General features: G+C 59.8%; 1 protein-coding gene across 9 annotated transcripts; it reads left to right on the top strand.

The window, feature by feature from the left end:
* Positions 1–1,170: 1,170 nt before the first annotated feature.
* Positions 1,171–13,466, top strand: CACNB3 (calcium voltage-gated channel auxiliary subunit beta 3). Of its 9 annotated transcripts, none has more exons than XM_069580873.1 (13): positions 1,180–1,273; positions 8,251–8,373; positions 8,564–8,686; positions 9,138–9,253; positions 9,550–9,614; positions 9,813–9,832; positions 10,030–10,110; positions 10,311–10,369; positions 10,537–10,646; positions 10,954–11,105; positions 11,314–11,409; positions 11,503–11,652; positions 12,105–13,466. In XM_069580873.1, the coding sequence occupies exons 1-13, from the start codon at positions 1,232–1,234 to the stop codon at positions 12,417–12,419; spliced, it is 1,452 nt and encodes a 483-aa protein (XP_069436974.1). In that variant the 5' UTR covers positions 1,180–1,231; the 3' UTR covers positions 12,420–13,466. The 9 variants fall into 9 exon arrangements, 7 of the variants coding, with proteins under 7 accessions (XP_069436971.1, XP_069436974.1, XP_069436973.1 ...); XM_069580872.1 differs by lacking the exon at positions 1,180–1,273 and adding an exon at positions 4,171–4,639; XM_069580870.1 differs by having other exon boundaries at positions 1,171–1,273; positions 9,550–9,832.
* The last annotated feature ends 158 nt before the right edge of the window (positions 13,467–13,624 follow it).

Below are 13,624 nucleotides of genomic sequence, written 5' to 3'. Positions count from 1 at the left end.
GCCGGGCTCAGCAGGAGAGCCCCCGGAGAGCAGGATGGAGGTAGGAGCAGCGTAGGGACCCAGAAGGGCCAAAGAACTCAAAGAAGCCCCTTGGGGGAGGGGATAGAGTGCAGATCCCAAAGGGGTCTGGAGGTGGGATCGCAGTTACTGGAAAGAAGAGCGGATGAGGGGGCCCTGTTAGGCTTCTGGCGGGCGAGGGTCTGGCTCCGAAACGCGGTGCCTCTGGTCTAGCCAGGGCAGCGCCTCCTGCTGGCAGGGCCAGAGCCCTGCCGGCCGACAGGCGGACCCCGAGTGCCACCACCTGGAGGGCGTGTGCGACCGCGACCGCGGGGCGAGCAAGCCCAGGGGGCGCTGCAGCCGGCCGGGAGGAGCCGCCTCGCCTCGCTCTCCGCCTGTGCGAGCTGAGTCCCGCGGCTCCCGGAACCCGGGAGAGAAGAGTGACAGTAGAGACGCCCCGGGTGCCGGGCAGGCGCATCCCCGCTGGGGTGTCGCCAGTTGGATCCCATAGGAGCCACCGGGTCTGGGCCTGGGACGGGTGGATGGACGGAGCTTCCCCGGAACCCAGAGGGAGCGCTGGACACTGGGGCTACCGAGCCGTACACAAGCATTCTTCCTTTCCGATCTTTCCCTCTGCTGAGGACAGGTCGAAGTCGTCTCTGGGACCGCGGCGCCTTTCTTTCCGGGCGCACCGAGCAGGTGTCGGAAGGGAGCGGAGCCTTCCGCCTAAAGCTCCGGAGTCCGGGCAGCCCTTCGGCTACTCCTGCCCTTCTGTCTGCGGCAGTGGGAGCTCCGGAGCCCCTACCTTTTCTGGGGAGAGGGTTAAGGAAGAGAAGGTGGTGTGGGGGGGCGGTCAAGGAAGAAAGGCGAGATATGTGGATGGAAGGACAGTGGCAGGCCCCCAGATAAACAGAGAACAGGGATCGTAGAGGGGGGAAGAGATGGAAATGGAGAAAGCTGGGCTGAAAAGCGAAAAGGGAGGGAGAGAGTGACAGAGGCGGCGAGAAAGGAAGAGAGAGAGAGAGAGAGAGAGGGAGGGAGGGGGGAGGGAGGAGGGAAGGGAGGAGGGAAGGGAGGAGGGAGCCCGGAGAGAGGGAAGGGAGCGCCGTGGGAGCCGGGCGTGGGGCGAGGCCAGGCGTGCAGGTGGGAGCCAGTGTGCAGAGCAGCTGCCCGGTCCTGCTCCCGCCTCGAAGCCCCTGCCCCGGAGGAAGGAGAAAGGCCGCCAGCCCGGTCTATGTCTTTTTCTGACTCCAGTGCAACCTTCCTGCTGAATGAGGTAAACGCGAGGGCCCCCTCCCAGTGGGTGGGAGGAGAGCCCACTCCGAGCTAGGGAGAGGGCTGGCATTTGGGGGAAGACTGCAGTGATGGAGAGGGAGGCGGAGTAGGTGAGGCTAAGGGTAGAGGTGGCAGGTAGGAAAGGAGGGGGCGCCAGTGCTGGCAGCCTCTAAGCACTGGGACTGGAATGGGGGCGGGGAACTGTGTGGGGGCCAAAAAGGGGTCTAGATGTGAGGACTGAGGGGAGGACTCTGCAAAGCTCCCCTGGTGCTCCTCCCTGCATTCCCTGGGAGCAGCCCAGCAGCTAGAATGCTAGAGGCTTTGGCTTTCTCCAGATTTTAAATACTGCTGGGGAGGACTCCCTAGAGGTCCTAGCTTCTGCCTCAGTTTCCTCCCTTCAACACTCCGTGACTGGGATCCACCCAGTTTCCTGGTGCACTTATAGGAGAAGCTAGAATGTATTCTGGAGATTCCCAAGAATTCCAACTCCCAAACCTGGTTATTCAGGCTTCCCCCCAGCCCCGATCCCATGTCCTGCTTCCATGCCTTGGGTATCTGCCAGCTGCCAGTCTAATGACGCTCTCCTAGAAAGAGGAAGGCAGGAGGAATCCTGTCCATGAATCCTCCTCCCACCCCAACCCCCAGCTCACTCTCCTTATGCTTAGCCAGGGAAAAGAAAATGGATTAGGGACCACATGGACAGTGACAGGCACATGTCTTGATATACGACAGGAAGCACTAGGCTGGCATGAGAACCAGAGCAGGCAGTTGTGGGTGAGGTGAGAAATGGAAGAGGGCAGTGAGTAGAAACTCGGAGAGAAGGGAAACAGGGAGAGGCTCTGAAGCTCCTGCAGGACCCAGGAGATGGCCCAGGTATGTGGAACTTGAATACATCTCCTGGGGGTGGTTGGCATGGCAATTCATGCTTCATAAGCAGACTTAAGACACCACTGTCCCAGATGGGGATGAAGACAAGGTGTGTAAGACAGGAGTGAGGTTGATAGCAGATCCACTGTTACCCACAGTCCCCTGGACACTCCTGTGGTGGAGAGAGTCCCAAAAGGAGGGGCCATGAGAGTAAATTCAGGGACGGAGAGAGAAGTAGATGCCCCGGTAGCTGTCGCCTTCATTAGAATCATCTCCCAGGAGAGAGCACCTTAAGGTCTTATTGCGTCACATTTAATGCCCCCTTTCTGCCCCTCTGGAAGGACAGAGAGACAGAGAATAAAGGAGGCTATGAGAAATACTGAGAAACTGCGGGAGGGCACAAAGTGAGAAGACAGTGTCTGGGAACTTCCGATACAGAAGAATCCAACATATAACCAAGCCCCAAATGGTGCTAGCCTCGGAGACGGAACTGTGAAAGTACACTGCCTCCCCCAATAGTGGGCCATAGGGGCTCCAAGAAAGTTGTACACCAAATCCCTGCGGGAGGTAGATGCTGGGCAGGGCTGGACTGCACCATTCACAGGGGGGTGAGAGACTAAAGGCAGACCAAGACAGTCTTAAGATGAGACCCCCTTCTCTTTTTCTTGTTAAGGAACACGAACAAGTGACCTAAGTGGGAAGCCAGTTGGTTTGGGTGGTCTTCCTCTCTCTCCCAGGCACAGTGCTTCCTACCACAGATCTCACCCAACCCTGTCAGGGTTTTGGTTTTCCAACTCCCCTGTAGCCCAGGAAGAAAAGGGATGAGCAAATATCAGATTCACCCTCCTGGGTGTGAGACTCTGGGAGGGGAGGACTGAGACCAGAAGCTGTCCAAGGGCACCCGTCTATCTCACGTTCCCCATCCCCGCCACCGCCCCAATCTCTGGGAGGAGGCAGAGAGGGGAGGAAAGGGTAGGGAGGGAATCAAAATTCAAAGGAATAATTTTGCTGTGGAGTTCAAATGGGTGGATCTTTGAGGAAGTTTCCTCAAGACAAGGGATGCTGCTCGGGTCTCTAACCTCAAACCTTAGTGCCCCTTTGAAGGAGACTGACTGGAAGAGCGGTACATGTGCTTCCAACCCACACACTGGCCACCCGGACCACCCTCACCCTTTTGCTAAGGAGGGTATCTGGCCTTAGACTAGTGACTCTGAGGAGAATTGCTCCCCCCGCCAACCCCGGCGTGGCCAGGCTGCCTCCTTCAGTCCCAGCCCCAACCACCCCCTACCTCCACTCTCTGGCTTCTTTCCCCCTCCCTTTAGGTTCGCCTAAAGCAGCCCCTCCCTACGCCAGTTCCCACGATGCCTTGGCAATGCCTGGCACAGTCCTTGGCAAGGAAATGAGGAAGGGAACCCCCATCCTGGCCAGACTAGGATGAAATCTGCCCGCGCAACAGGTGTAGTAAGGCGGCCGGGCCCCAATCCGCCCGGGTTGGGCAACCACTGAGGCCCTTGGCTGCAAGCGAGTCCCAGCACTAACGGGCCCGAGCGCCTGGCGTGGGGGGGTTGGGGAGGCGGGGGACGGGAGCTACTTTTCGGCATTTGGCCGGGGGTCGCTGAAGCCACTCCTCCCCGGGACCCCTGCGGGGTTTGCTCTCGGAGTCTCCCGGGCCGCCGGGGCGCAGACACGCCGCCGTCTCACCTGCCGCCCGCCCCCGCCCCCGCCCCCGCCCCGCCTCCTCAGCCTCCGGTCTCCCGCTACCCGGCCTCCGCTCTTCCTCTCTCGGCCTCTGCCCCTGCGCTGCCTCCCCCTCTCTCCCGCCTCCCCTTAACCTGCGCCCGCGGCTCGCTCGCGGGGTCCCGGCTCCGCGGCCGTCTCCGCCCCGCCCCTCCCCCGCGCCAGCCCTTTGTTTCCCGGCGGAGCGTTTCCTGGGTTGCCGGGCGCCTCGGGCTCCGCGTCCCTCCTCGGCCCGCCTCCTCCACGCCGGGATCCGCCCCGCCCGCAGTCTCTCCTCCCCTTCCTCCCCGCCGCCCCTCTGCCCCGTAGGTGCTCGGGGACCCACCTTCTACCCCGCTGGCGTCGGCCCCCCTCCGGCGGCCGGGCCTCGGGCTCCCCCGGCGGCCGGCGCCCCCTGCCGCCGCCCCCTCGCCCGCTCCCGGGGAGGGGGGTCAGGTGGGCGGGCGCTATTGTAGGAGCCGGCGCCAGATTTCCTCAGCCGCGCTCGGGGTGGGACCGGCGGGCTTTTGGGGGGGTGGGGTGGGGGGAGCGGTGATTTGCGCTCGGAGCAGCTGCTCTTCGCGGCTCGCTCCCTCCTTCGCGCTCTCGCTCTCCGCCGCCGCCCGCAGGGCTGCGGGGCTCGGTGGCATCTCCCGGGCGCGGCCCGCTGTCATCGCCCCTGCCTCCGGGCCGCTCCCGCCCCCGGCGCCGCTCGCTTCCCCCCCACCCGGACTCCCCCATGTATGACGACTCCTACGTGCCCGGGTTTGAGGACTCGGAGGCGGTGAGTGCCCACGGGGAGGGTGGGGGTGGGGGAGCTGGGGTGACACCTCCTGTCCCTCGGACCCTTCCCCCAGTTCAGGACTTTGAGGAACGCCTCTGTGGCGGGCAGGGCATGTCGTGGGGGGTGGGGGGCGGTGGCGCTCCAGCAAAGTGGAGCGATGGATGTTCACGCCGGAGGCTTCCCGGTGGCCCCGTCCTAGAGCAGGGCGCATCCGGTGTGTGCCGAGAGGGGCTCGGGTGGGGGGAGGCTCAGAGCAGGTGGCTCCACAGACCAGGACAGAAGGGTAGAGGGAGGCGGGGCTGGAGACTGAGGGCCCGGAGGCATTAGAGAGGCCCTCGGGCAACGTCTGGAGTTCCCCAGGGAGGGTTTCTGGGGTCTGAACAGCAGACAGAAGATGCGATGCGGGGGCTCTTACAGAGGGGGACAATCCATCCCTCCTGTGCCTTAGTAAAGGACAGATTAGGGAGCCTGGAGAAGAGCAGAGAATCCCATACCAGCCCCTTCAGACAGAAGGATCATAAAACTTGAGGACCTCCATTATCGCCTTCAGCTGGCCATCCCCGGGCACTGCCTCACCTCCTCACCCCTCAGCCCAGCTTCTCTCCCAGGCTGGAAACTGGGTGTCCAGCACATGGGTGGGCTGGCTGACTGTGCCCCAGCCATCCCACTCCTCCTGCTGAGGCACCCCCAAGCAGGGGGGCCTCCTGAGCACCTGCTCAGCAGGGAGGCCAGGAGATGAAGCCAGAGGAGCCCAGGGCCTGGGGATGGAGAGGAAGCTCTTTGCTCAGAGAACCAGGCAACTGATAAATATTTAATTCTCCTCTTTGCTTTTATCTCCTGACCCACTGAGACAAATCAGCTCATTAGGCAGTGATTCCCGGAGCTCAAGAGAGCAGGGAGAGTGCCTGGAAAGATGCGGCAAGGATGGGCAGCACTGTCTCAGTCCCTTCTCTCCAGCATCCGACAAGAAGTCCTCCTTATGAAAGCAGCTGGATGGCTTGAGAGGGGTCTCTGATCTGATAAGGAGGGTAGAGTGTGCCAGGGTCAAAGGGGACTGTTGGCGTCTTCTCCCATCTCTTGCTGCCATGTCCAGGATAATGAGTTCTGGGGCTCAGGAAAGGCCCCTGTCTACCAGTCCTTTTCGGGGACTGGGCCCCTGCTGGGCCCAATTCCCCACTGGGCCTCTGAGGCTAATTACATTGCAGCTAGAGCAGATGATTTTCAAGGCTCTGGTGAACACCTCTTCCTGACAGTTGAAGGGACAGCTGGCCACGGCCCAGGGTGCCAAGGTGAGCTGGAGAATGAACCTCCCCTCTGTGGAGCTGGAGGGCCCTAGAAGGTTCTTCCCACCCCTGGTTGAGAAGGCTTGGACTGTTACAAGGTAAAGCCTGACTTAGGGATGGTGTTTGGGGCAGCCTGCTAACCCATTGCTGGCTCCCCACCCCTCTTTGGTTCCTGGGTTACCCTCCCCCACTCTCCTTTCTCTTGCCTGGCTCCTTGCTCTCCCTGAGGCCCCCTCTGAAGCAGTAGGAGGGAAATCAGGCTCTAAATAAATCCAACGGCTCATCTCCCTCCTCTCCTTCCCCCGTGCCAGGCAAGAGTAGAGCTGCAGCCTGCCCACACACTCACCAGGCGAGGGGGGCACCACCAGGGCACAGTGCCAACTCCTGGCAGCTCCAAAGCACTGAGCCTCTGGCTGTTCTGGCATAACAGGGGGTGGGGGAGGCAAGACCCCAGGGTCTGCTTGGTGGGGCAGCCCTGGCCTCCCTGAGTCATGGGTGAGCTCTGAGGACCTGGGAGAGATGGAGAGGGATTGCATTCTGAGCATGACTCACGGAACATTAGGAAGAGACCCTGTTGTTCCCATCTTAGGCTAAGAGGTCAGGTAACCCAGGTGCCCCAGGCAGGAACACAACAATGACTCAGGCTGAGAGCCTGGAGAACAGAGGAAGGGTCAGACTCCTCTCCCATCTAGGAAGCATCTGGCATGTACTTACCAACGCAGGTGGTCATCCTGCCTCACCTGCCCCCTCGCCTGCTGGCCCCTGTTCACTTCAGACAGCTGTTTCCCACAGAGGCATCTCCTGTGCCCCAGGCCCCTGGGATGAGATCCCCAACTCAGCTGATATAGCTAAGGTTCTTCCCGGGGCTCAGCTGCTCTTTATCCTGCTGCCAAGCCGGCCTTATTTAGTTCTCAAGGGAGATGGGAACGTGCTCTGTAAAATGGAGGCCCTTCCCTCCTCGTGCTGTCTTCATGTCTTGGGTCTAGCACGGACATTGTCGTTAGCTTCCACACTAGGACCTGGGCTGCCCGCAGGCTGACCAGCCCTCTTGCCCACGGTGGGCTGGGCAAGCTGTGTGAGTTTGTCTTCCTCACCCAGAATCAGGCCTCCGCTGCCTTCTGTGGTGGTCATGCACAGTGGGTCTGAAGGAATGTTCCTCAGCCTGAGAACATTCTACTACACACGCACACACGTGTACATTCCTACACGGTCCCTTTATCTAGGCTCCTGCCTGATCTCTGCCCCCTGGACCTCAGAACTGATGCCTGTATCACTTTAGGCTTCTGCTCATAAAGAGGGGAAACTGAAGCAGGAAACCAAAGACTCCCTTCTCCCTAGACTGAGGGGGAAACCCAGACAATTCTGACTTCTTCCCTCCTGCCCTGAGGTCCAGCTTCCCTTGTTCATCAACCTCATGGCCTTGAAGGTGAGCTCTGCCACCCTCCTAAGGCCCCTCATTGCCCACAGGCCCGACCTCTGAGCAGGACTCACACCCTCCTGGCTCAGGTTACCAGAGACCCCCTCCCTCCATCCCCAGGGTTGCCGGGCACCAGCACCGCCTTCCTCCAGGGCTGATATCCCCCTGGGCAAGGGGCAGAGAGATGTAGGCCAGCTGGTAGTCGTGGCCAGGGCTCACCTGGGCTCAAGGAGGTAGCTTTATGTTGCCTCCTCAGTCTGTGCTGCCCACACCTGGCCAGTTGTCCCAGCAGGGGTGAGAGGAAAGAAAGGGGGGGTAAAGAGAGCAGGAAGGGAGTAACTGCCAGGAGTTGGGAGCCCGGTGTCCTCCCCTTCACCCTGGATGAGGGAGAGAATCTAAGGGGGTAGGCAGCTATATCCTGACACTCAGGACCAGCAGCATGCCAACCAGTGTCTCTTGACTGTTCCTGGCTGGCTATACTCCTGCCAGGCATTTTAAGGAAATAGTTTCCAGGCTGCTTTGCAGGCTGATGTGAACAAGAGGGTTGGGTCTTCTGGATTCCAAAGATTCCGAATCATCCCCAGTATGTCACCTTCAGTACATCTCACTTCCCTCTGCCTCACAGGACATGGTCAAGGGGAGAAAAGGGAGGAAGGAGGGAAATGAAGGCTCTATTCACGGCTGCAGTATTAATAGGTTTGGGAGGAAGAGCCCAGATCTCAGCACATATGGGTTGGACTGGCTTTCCTGCAGCCCCAGAAGCACTGGTGCCTTTCCTGGGGAAACAGGAGGGACTGACAGGGCCAGCCACCCCCATGGAACTGGAGAGGCTGAGGTTTGTGGGGTTCGGAGGTGCCTCTCTAGTGCCCAGCACTCCTGAGCCCACAGGTCACAGCCTCTCCCCACACCAGGGTTCAGCCGACTCCTATACCAGCCGCCCATCTCTGGACTCAGACGTCTCCCTGGAGGAGGACCGGGAGAGTGCCCGGCGTGAAGTGGAGAGCCAGGCTCAGCAGCAGCTGGAAAGGGCCAAGGTATCCTCTTGCCAGCTGTGGCACAATGGGCCAGGCTGGGTAGAAACTGGTGCCAGGTCCTAAGACTCGAGGGGTCAACGGGCAGGATGTGCGAATGAGTATGTGTGTGGTTGGGTGGATGGTTGGGCCCTGAACCTGGAAGGGGTGCTCTGAGGTTCCCCTCATTTGCGCCGATGGTTGCGTTCCCCAGCACAAACCTGTGGCGTTTGCTGTGAGGACCAATGTCAGCTACTGTGGCGTACTGGATGAGGAGTGTCCAGTCCAGGGCTCTGGAGTCAACTTTGAGGCCAAAGACTTTCTGCACATTAAAGAGGTAACTGACCCTCTCCAGACAGAAGCCACTTGGTTTCTCTGCTCTTACCCAAGTTCACAGGCCTCTTGCTTCAGTCCTTTTTAATAAACAAGTCCTGAAACTCCGAAACTCATCCTTAACACACCCCTGTACATACACACACCCCTCATACCCGAGATCTAGTCCTCAGGGTCTCTGTCCTCCTGAGACCTGGGACTCAGCTCCCATCTGTACAAGTGAGCAGTTAGCTTAGTTGCCTCTAAGGCTCCCAGTGACCAGTGTGAGGCTTCACACGGAAATCTTGGGGGTCTCAGACATGGCTACCCTCCCCTCTGGCACCTTCTCCTGACCCTCTTCCCTTGCACTGCCTGGCTCAGACCAGCTCTCCCACGCCTCCCTTTTCTTTGAAGAGCCAGCGTGGAGGCCTGGACCGCCTCCTCTCACCACCCCTTCCGCCCCACCCCACCCCTAGAAATACAGCAATGACTGGTGGATCGGGCGGCTAGTGAAAGAGGGCGGAGACATCGCCTTCATCCCCAGCCCCCAGCGCCTCGAGAGCATCCGGCTCAAGCAGGAGCAGAAGGCCAGGTGAGAGCAGGGCTGAGACTCAGTAAATACCTCCTGACGTGTGCTCTTTACCCACGGTCCACATCACCACATAGGCATGCATACCCCGCCCCCCGCAATATGCAGTGTGCACACTCAGACCTAACGTGTACATTCACAATGCACAGGTACAAATGCACACGTATTGAAGCTCACACACAAAGGCTCACGTCACATGCACTTCTCTCACTAGCAGAAGCATAAGATGTATACAGCTATTGAGTACTGTGTAGAGCAGACACACAAAGACTCTCATTGACCTCCCTCTCTGCTCTCAGGAGATCTGGGAACCCATCCAGCCTGAGTGACATTGGCAGCCGACGCTCCCCTCCTCCATCTCTAGGTAGCCTCCCCTCCACCCACCTGTCTTGGGTAGGTGGGCCACTCAGACACAGGGGGAAGGGAGATTCTCCCAGTGAACAGTGTGGGAAGGGGTTGGAGCTGGGAGAAGCCCAGGGTTTCCCCTGGGGACGGGAACACCGTGCCCTCGGGGTCTTTCCCCCTTCACCAACTTTAATCTTTTATTTCCTTTTCCAAAAAGCCAAGCAGAAGCAAAAGCAGGTGAGTCAAGGAAGGGACTGGGGCTTGGGGGGCTCCTGGCGTCTGGCCTTGGGGACAGGCTTCTGGGCAGTCATTGTTGAAGGGGCAAGAAAACACAGAGGGGAGGGGGCCCAGACGTCTGCATCTGCCCCACCCCACTCAGGCGAAGGGCAGGCCACAAGGCCATGACTTTGCCTGACCTCAGGTCAATTCTGCAGGCGGAACATATTCCTCCATATGACGTGGTACCCTCCATGCGGCCTGTGGTGCTGGTGGGACCCTCTCTGAAAGGTTATGAGGTGAGAGGTCCCTGACCCCAGAGTTGCCTCTACCAAACTTGCCACAGAAACAGTGGGAGGGGGTGTTCCCCACTGCCCATCCATCAAGGTCTGCGTGTGGAGAGGCTGAGCTCCGTGGCCGTACCTGGGGAGGCTGCCCATCTCCAAGAAGGCTCCCAGCCAATTCCACGCCTCTCCCCTCACCCGCCCCCCCAACCCAGGTCACAGACATGATGCAGAAGGCACTCTTCGACTTCCTCAAACATAGGTTTGATGGCAGGTAAGCTACTCTGGCCTGGGGAGGCATGAGAACCAGGGAGAAGTCCTTGCCTCCTTCCAGATGCTGTAGCCCGGTGTCCTCCAAAGTGAAAGCTGGTGGGACCTGGGTAGGGAGGGCCCTAGGCTTGAAATTTAGAGGTGGGCTGTGCTGCTCCCTGCCCACCCCAGGATCTCCATCACCCGAGTCACCGCAGACCTCTCACTGGCAAAGCGATCCGTGCTCAACAATCCTGGCAAGAGGACCATCATCGAGCGCTCCTCTGCCCGCTCCAGCATTGGTGAGAAGTCCCCAGTCCTGCTTCTCTGCCCACTCATGCATTAGTGAAAACCTTCCTCATACCTTTCTCTTTCCTGACAACTTGCATTCCTGCCCAACCCCTTCTCCACCTTCCCCAGGATTGGCAAGAACCCACCCCAGTCTCAATTCCCCGTGCCTCTGCCTGCCCAGGCCTTGATGAACATCCTCTCCCTCCACCATTCCTTCCCATCCACCATTTGGGAGACCCCAAAGCCCTGTTGGAGTCAGATGGGGGTGGAGCCACCGGTGAGCATTGCGGCTCCCCCCACCCCTCCCTCCCTTCATAGCTGAAGTACAGAGTGAGATTGAGCGCATATTCGAGCTGGCCAAATCCCTGCAGCTAGTAGTGTTGGACGCCGACACCATCAACCACCCGGCACAGCTGGCCAAGACCTCACTGGCCCCCATCATCGTCTTTGTCAAAGTGTCCTCACCGAAGGTAAGACAGCTGTGGCGATGGAGGAGTCCTACAGGGCTGCCCTCTTAGAATGCGGTACAACTCTGCTTGGTCCCTGCCCAGGGGCTCCTCAGTCCCCTTTTCCTGCTGCTGCTTAACACCGCTCTGAGTCCTCCTCGCCTGCTCCTCATGCCATGAGTCGGGGACATGCCCAGTGCTTCCTGGGCCCAGCTCTGTCCTTGCCCCTCAGGTACTCCAGCGTCTCATCCGCTCCCGGGGGAAGTCGCAGATGAAGCACCTTACTGTGCAGATGATGGCATACGATAAGCTGGTCCAGTGCCCACCCGTAAGTGGCTGGGCACCACTCCTGTGCCCACTCTCGCTTTTCCAGGGCTGGGGTGGGCTGATAGAGATGGAACATTCCCCCTTTCCCTTCCAGGAGTCATTTGATGTGATTCTGGATGAAAACCAGCTGGAAGACGCCTGTGAGCACCTGGCTGAGTACCTGGAGGTTTACTGGAGGGCAACCCACCACCCAGCCCCCGGCCCTGGGCTTCTGGGCCCTCCCAGTGCCATCCCCGGACTTCAGGTAACCATTTCCAAGGGCACTGATGCTCAGGCTGAGCTAGCCAAAGCAATGCCCCCTCCCCACCCAGCGGATCATTCCTGACCTCCAGTTTGAAGGCCAAAGGATCAGAGAGCAGAGCAAGGGTGTGTGGGTGAAAGCACTCCCTGATGAGGGAAGAAAGCAATGAGACAGGTAATCAGAGGCCACTTTTCCTGGGATTCCAAAGAAACACACACTCTGCAAACTCTTCTCCTCGTCTGTCTTGAAGGCAGAGCCTGGATTTGGCTGGAGTCAAAAGCTCCAGTTTTCCTTGTCTGAAGTAGAAGAATGCTCCGGGGTGCTTCTCCTTCTGCATCATTTCCTGTACCCAGGGACCGAGAGTTGAGGGCAGGAATCCTCACGCTGCCAGAGTGGGGAGGGAGACTGAGGAAAGGTCCGCATGGCCTCACGTAGAGCTGCCATCTTGTCCCCAGAACCAGCAGCTGCTAGGGGAGCGTGGCGAGGAGCACTCGCCCCTGGAGCGGGACAGCCTGATGCCCTCAGATGAGGCCAGCGAGAGCTCCCGCCAAGCCTGGACGGGCTCTTCACAGCGCAGCTCCCGCCACCTGGAGGAGGACTATGCGGATGCCTATCACGACCTGTACCAGCCTCACCGCCAGCACACCTCGGGGCTGCCTAGTGCCAACGGGCACGACCCCCAAGACCGCCTCCTGGCCCAGGACTCGGAGCACAACCACAATGAGCGGAACTGGCAACGCAACCGGCCCTGGCCCAAGGATAGCTACTGACACAGCCTCCTGCCACCCTGCCCCGGCAGGCACAGGCACAGGCTGGCTGGGGCCCCTGTTCCAGGCAGGTCGGAGTTAGACTGGCATGAGGCTGGCACTAGGCTCAGCCCCCGAACCCCCCCGCCCAGCCCCAGCTCCAGGCCTGCCTGCAGTCCCGAGGTTCTGGGAGAAGAGCAGGGGGCCCCCTCACCTCCTGGGCACAGTGACCCCCCCCCCCCAGGCTGCCATTCCAGGAAATAGCTGTGTGTGCTGCACCCTGGCACCTTTCCTCTCCTCCCGCACAAGAAACTGCCCCACTGGGCAGTGCCCTCAGGCCAGGACCCCCTTAGCAGGGGCCTTCCCACCAGACTCAGGGAAGGAATGCCACCCAAAGAGATGAGGGTGGGGCATGGGCAGCATGGCATGAGGGAGAAACAAGGTCCCTGAGCAGGTGCAGTCCTGTCCTAACCTGAGGGACTCAGGGGTCGTACTTTGGGGTCCGAGGGCCTCTACTCACCTCACTGCCACACGTGAGACATGAGACAGTCGAAGCCCAGCAGGGTGGCACTCCTGGCATCAGCTGGGGTGGGGCATCCACACAAAGGCTGGAGCATGGGCCGCTGGGCCAGGGCCAGCTGAAGCTCCAGCAGGGAAGGGCTCTGCCCACCTGCCAGGAAGCATCTTAATATCTGAAGGGACCAGGGACTAGGAACATGGTGGGCTGGGGGCTGGGGGAGGGAGGGCAAGTGTAGCAGAGAATATATGGACGGCTTGCTCCGGGCGCCTCCTTGCCCCACTCATTCTTTCGCTCTTGCATCCTATCTTTTCTGTTCTTGGCCTTCATGCCTCCCACGCCCATGGGATATGGGCCTCAGACTTTATTCCCTGATCCATAGCTGCTGCTCGTAAGTTAGGATTAGAGGGGGAGATAGGACCCAGCGGACAGCCCCCAGAGGCCCTGTCAGCCTGGCTACCCTTGTCTTAAGGCTCTAGTGTGTGACCTACAGAGCATGCTCCACAAGACCCTGCCCCACCTCACTGTCATCACTAATAAACACCATGCGCAGACCCTTGGGCTCATGTTCTGTCTGCTGGCTCAGGTAGCCAAGGTCCTTACTGCATGGCCCAAGTCTGGAGGAGTTGAAGACGTATCCTCGATGTGCTCTCTCAAAAAAAGACCGAGTGGGAAGGGGAAAGGACAGAGCTGGAGGAGGCACTAGACTCCC

Source organism: Ovis canadensis, chromosome 3 (genome assembly GCF_042477335.2).
Source record: "Ovis canadensis isolate MfBH-ARS-UI-01 breed Bighorn chromosome 3, ARS-UI_OviCan_v2, whole genome shotgun sequence".
NCBI classification, from domain to species: Eukaryota; Metazoa; Chordata; class Mammalia; order Artiodactyla; family Bovidae; genus Ovis; species Ovis canadensis.
This window is presented reverse-complemented; position numbering and strand designations above follow the sequence as displayed.

Bases quoted from the DNA above. Each gene is read 5' to 3' on its own strand.
- CACNB3 (XM_069580867.1), top strand. From the start codon at position 8,002: ATGAAGGCTCTATTCACGGCTGCAGTATTAATAGGTTTGGGAGGAAGA. The intron at 9,833-10,029 runs GTGAGTCAAGGA...TCAATTCTGCAG, and splicing joins CCAAGCAGAAGCAAAAGCAG to GCGGAACATATTCCTCCATA. The intron at 11,106-11,313 runs GTAAGACAGCTG...CTTGCCCCTCAG, and splicing joins TCAAAGTGTCCTCACCGAAG to GTACTCCAGCGTCTCATCCG.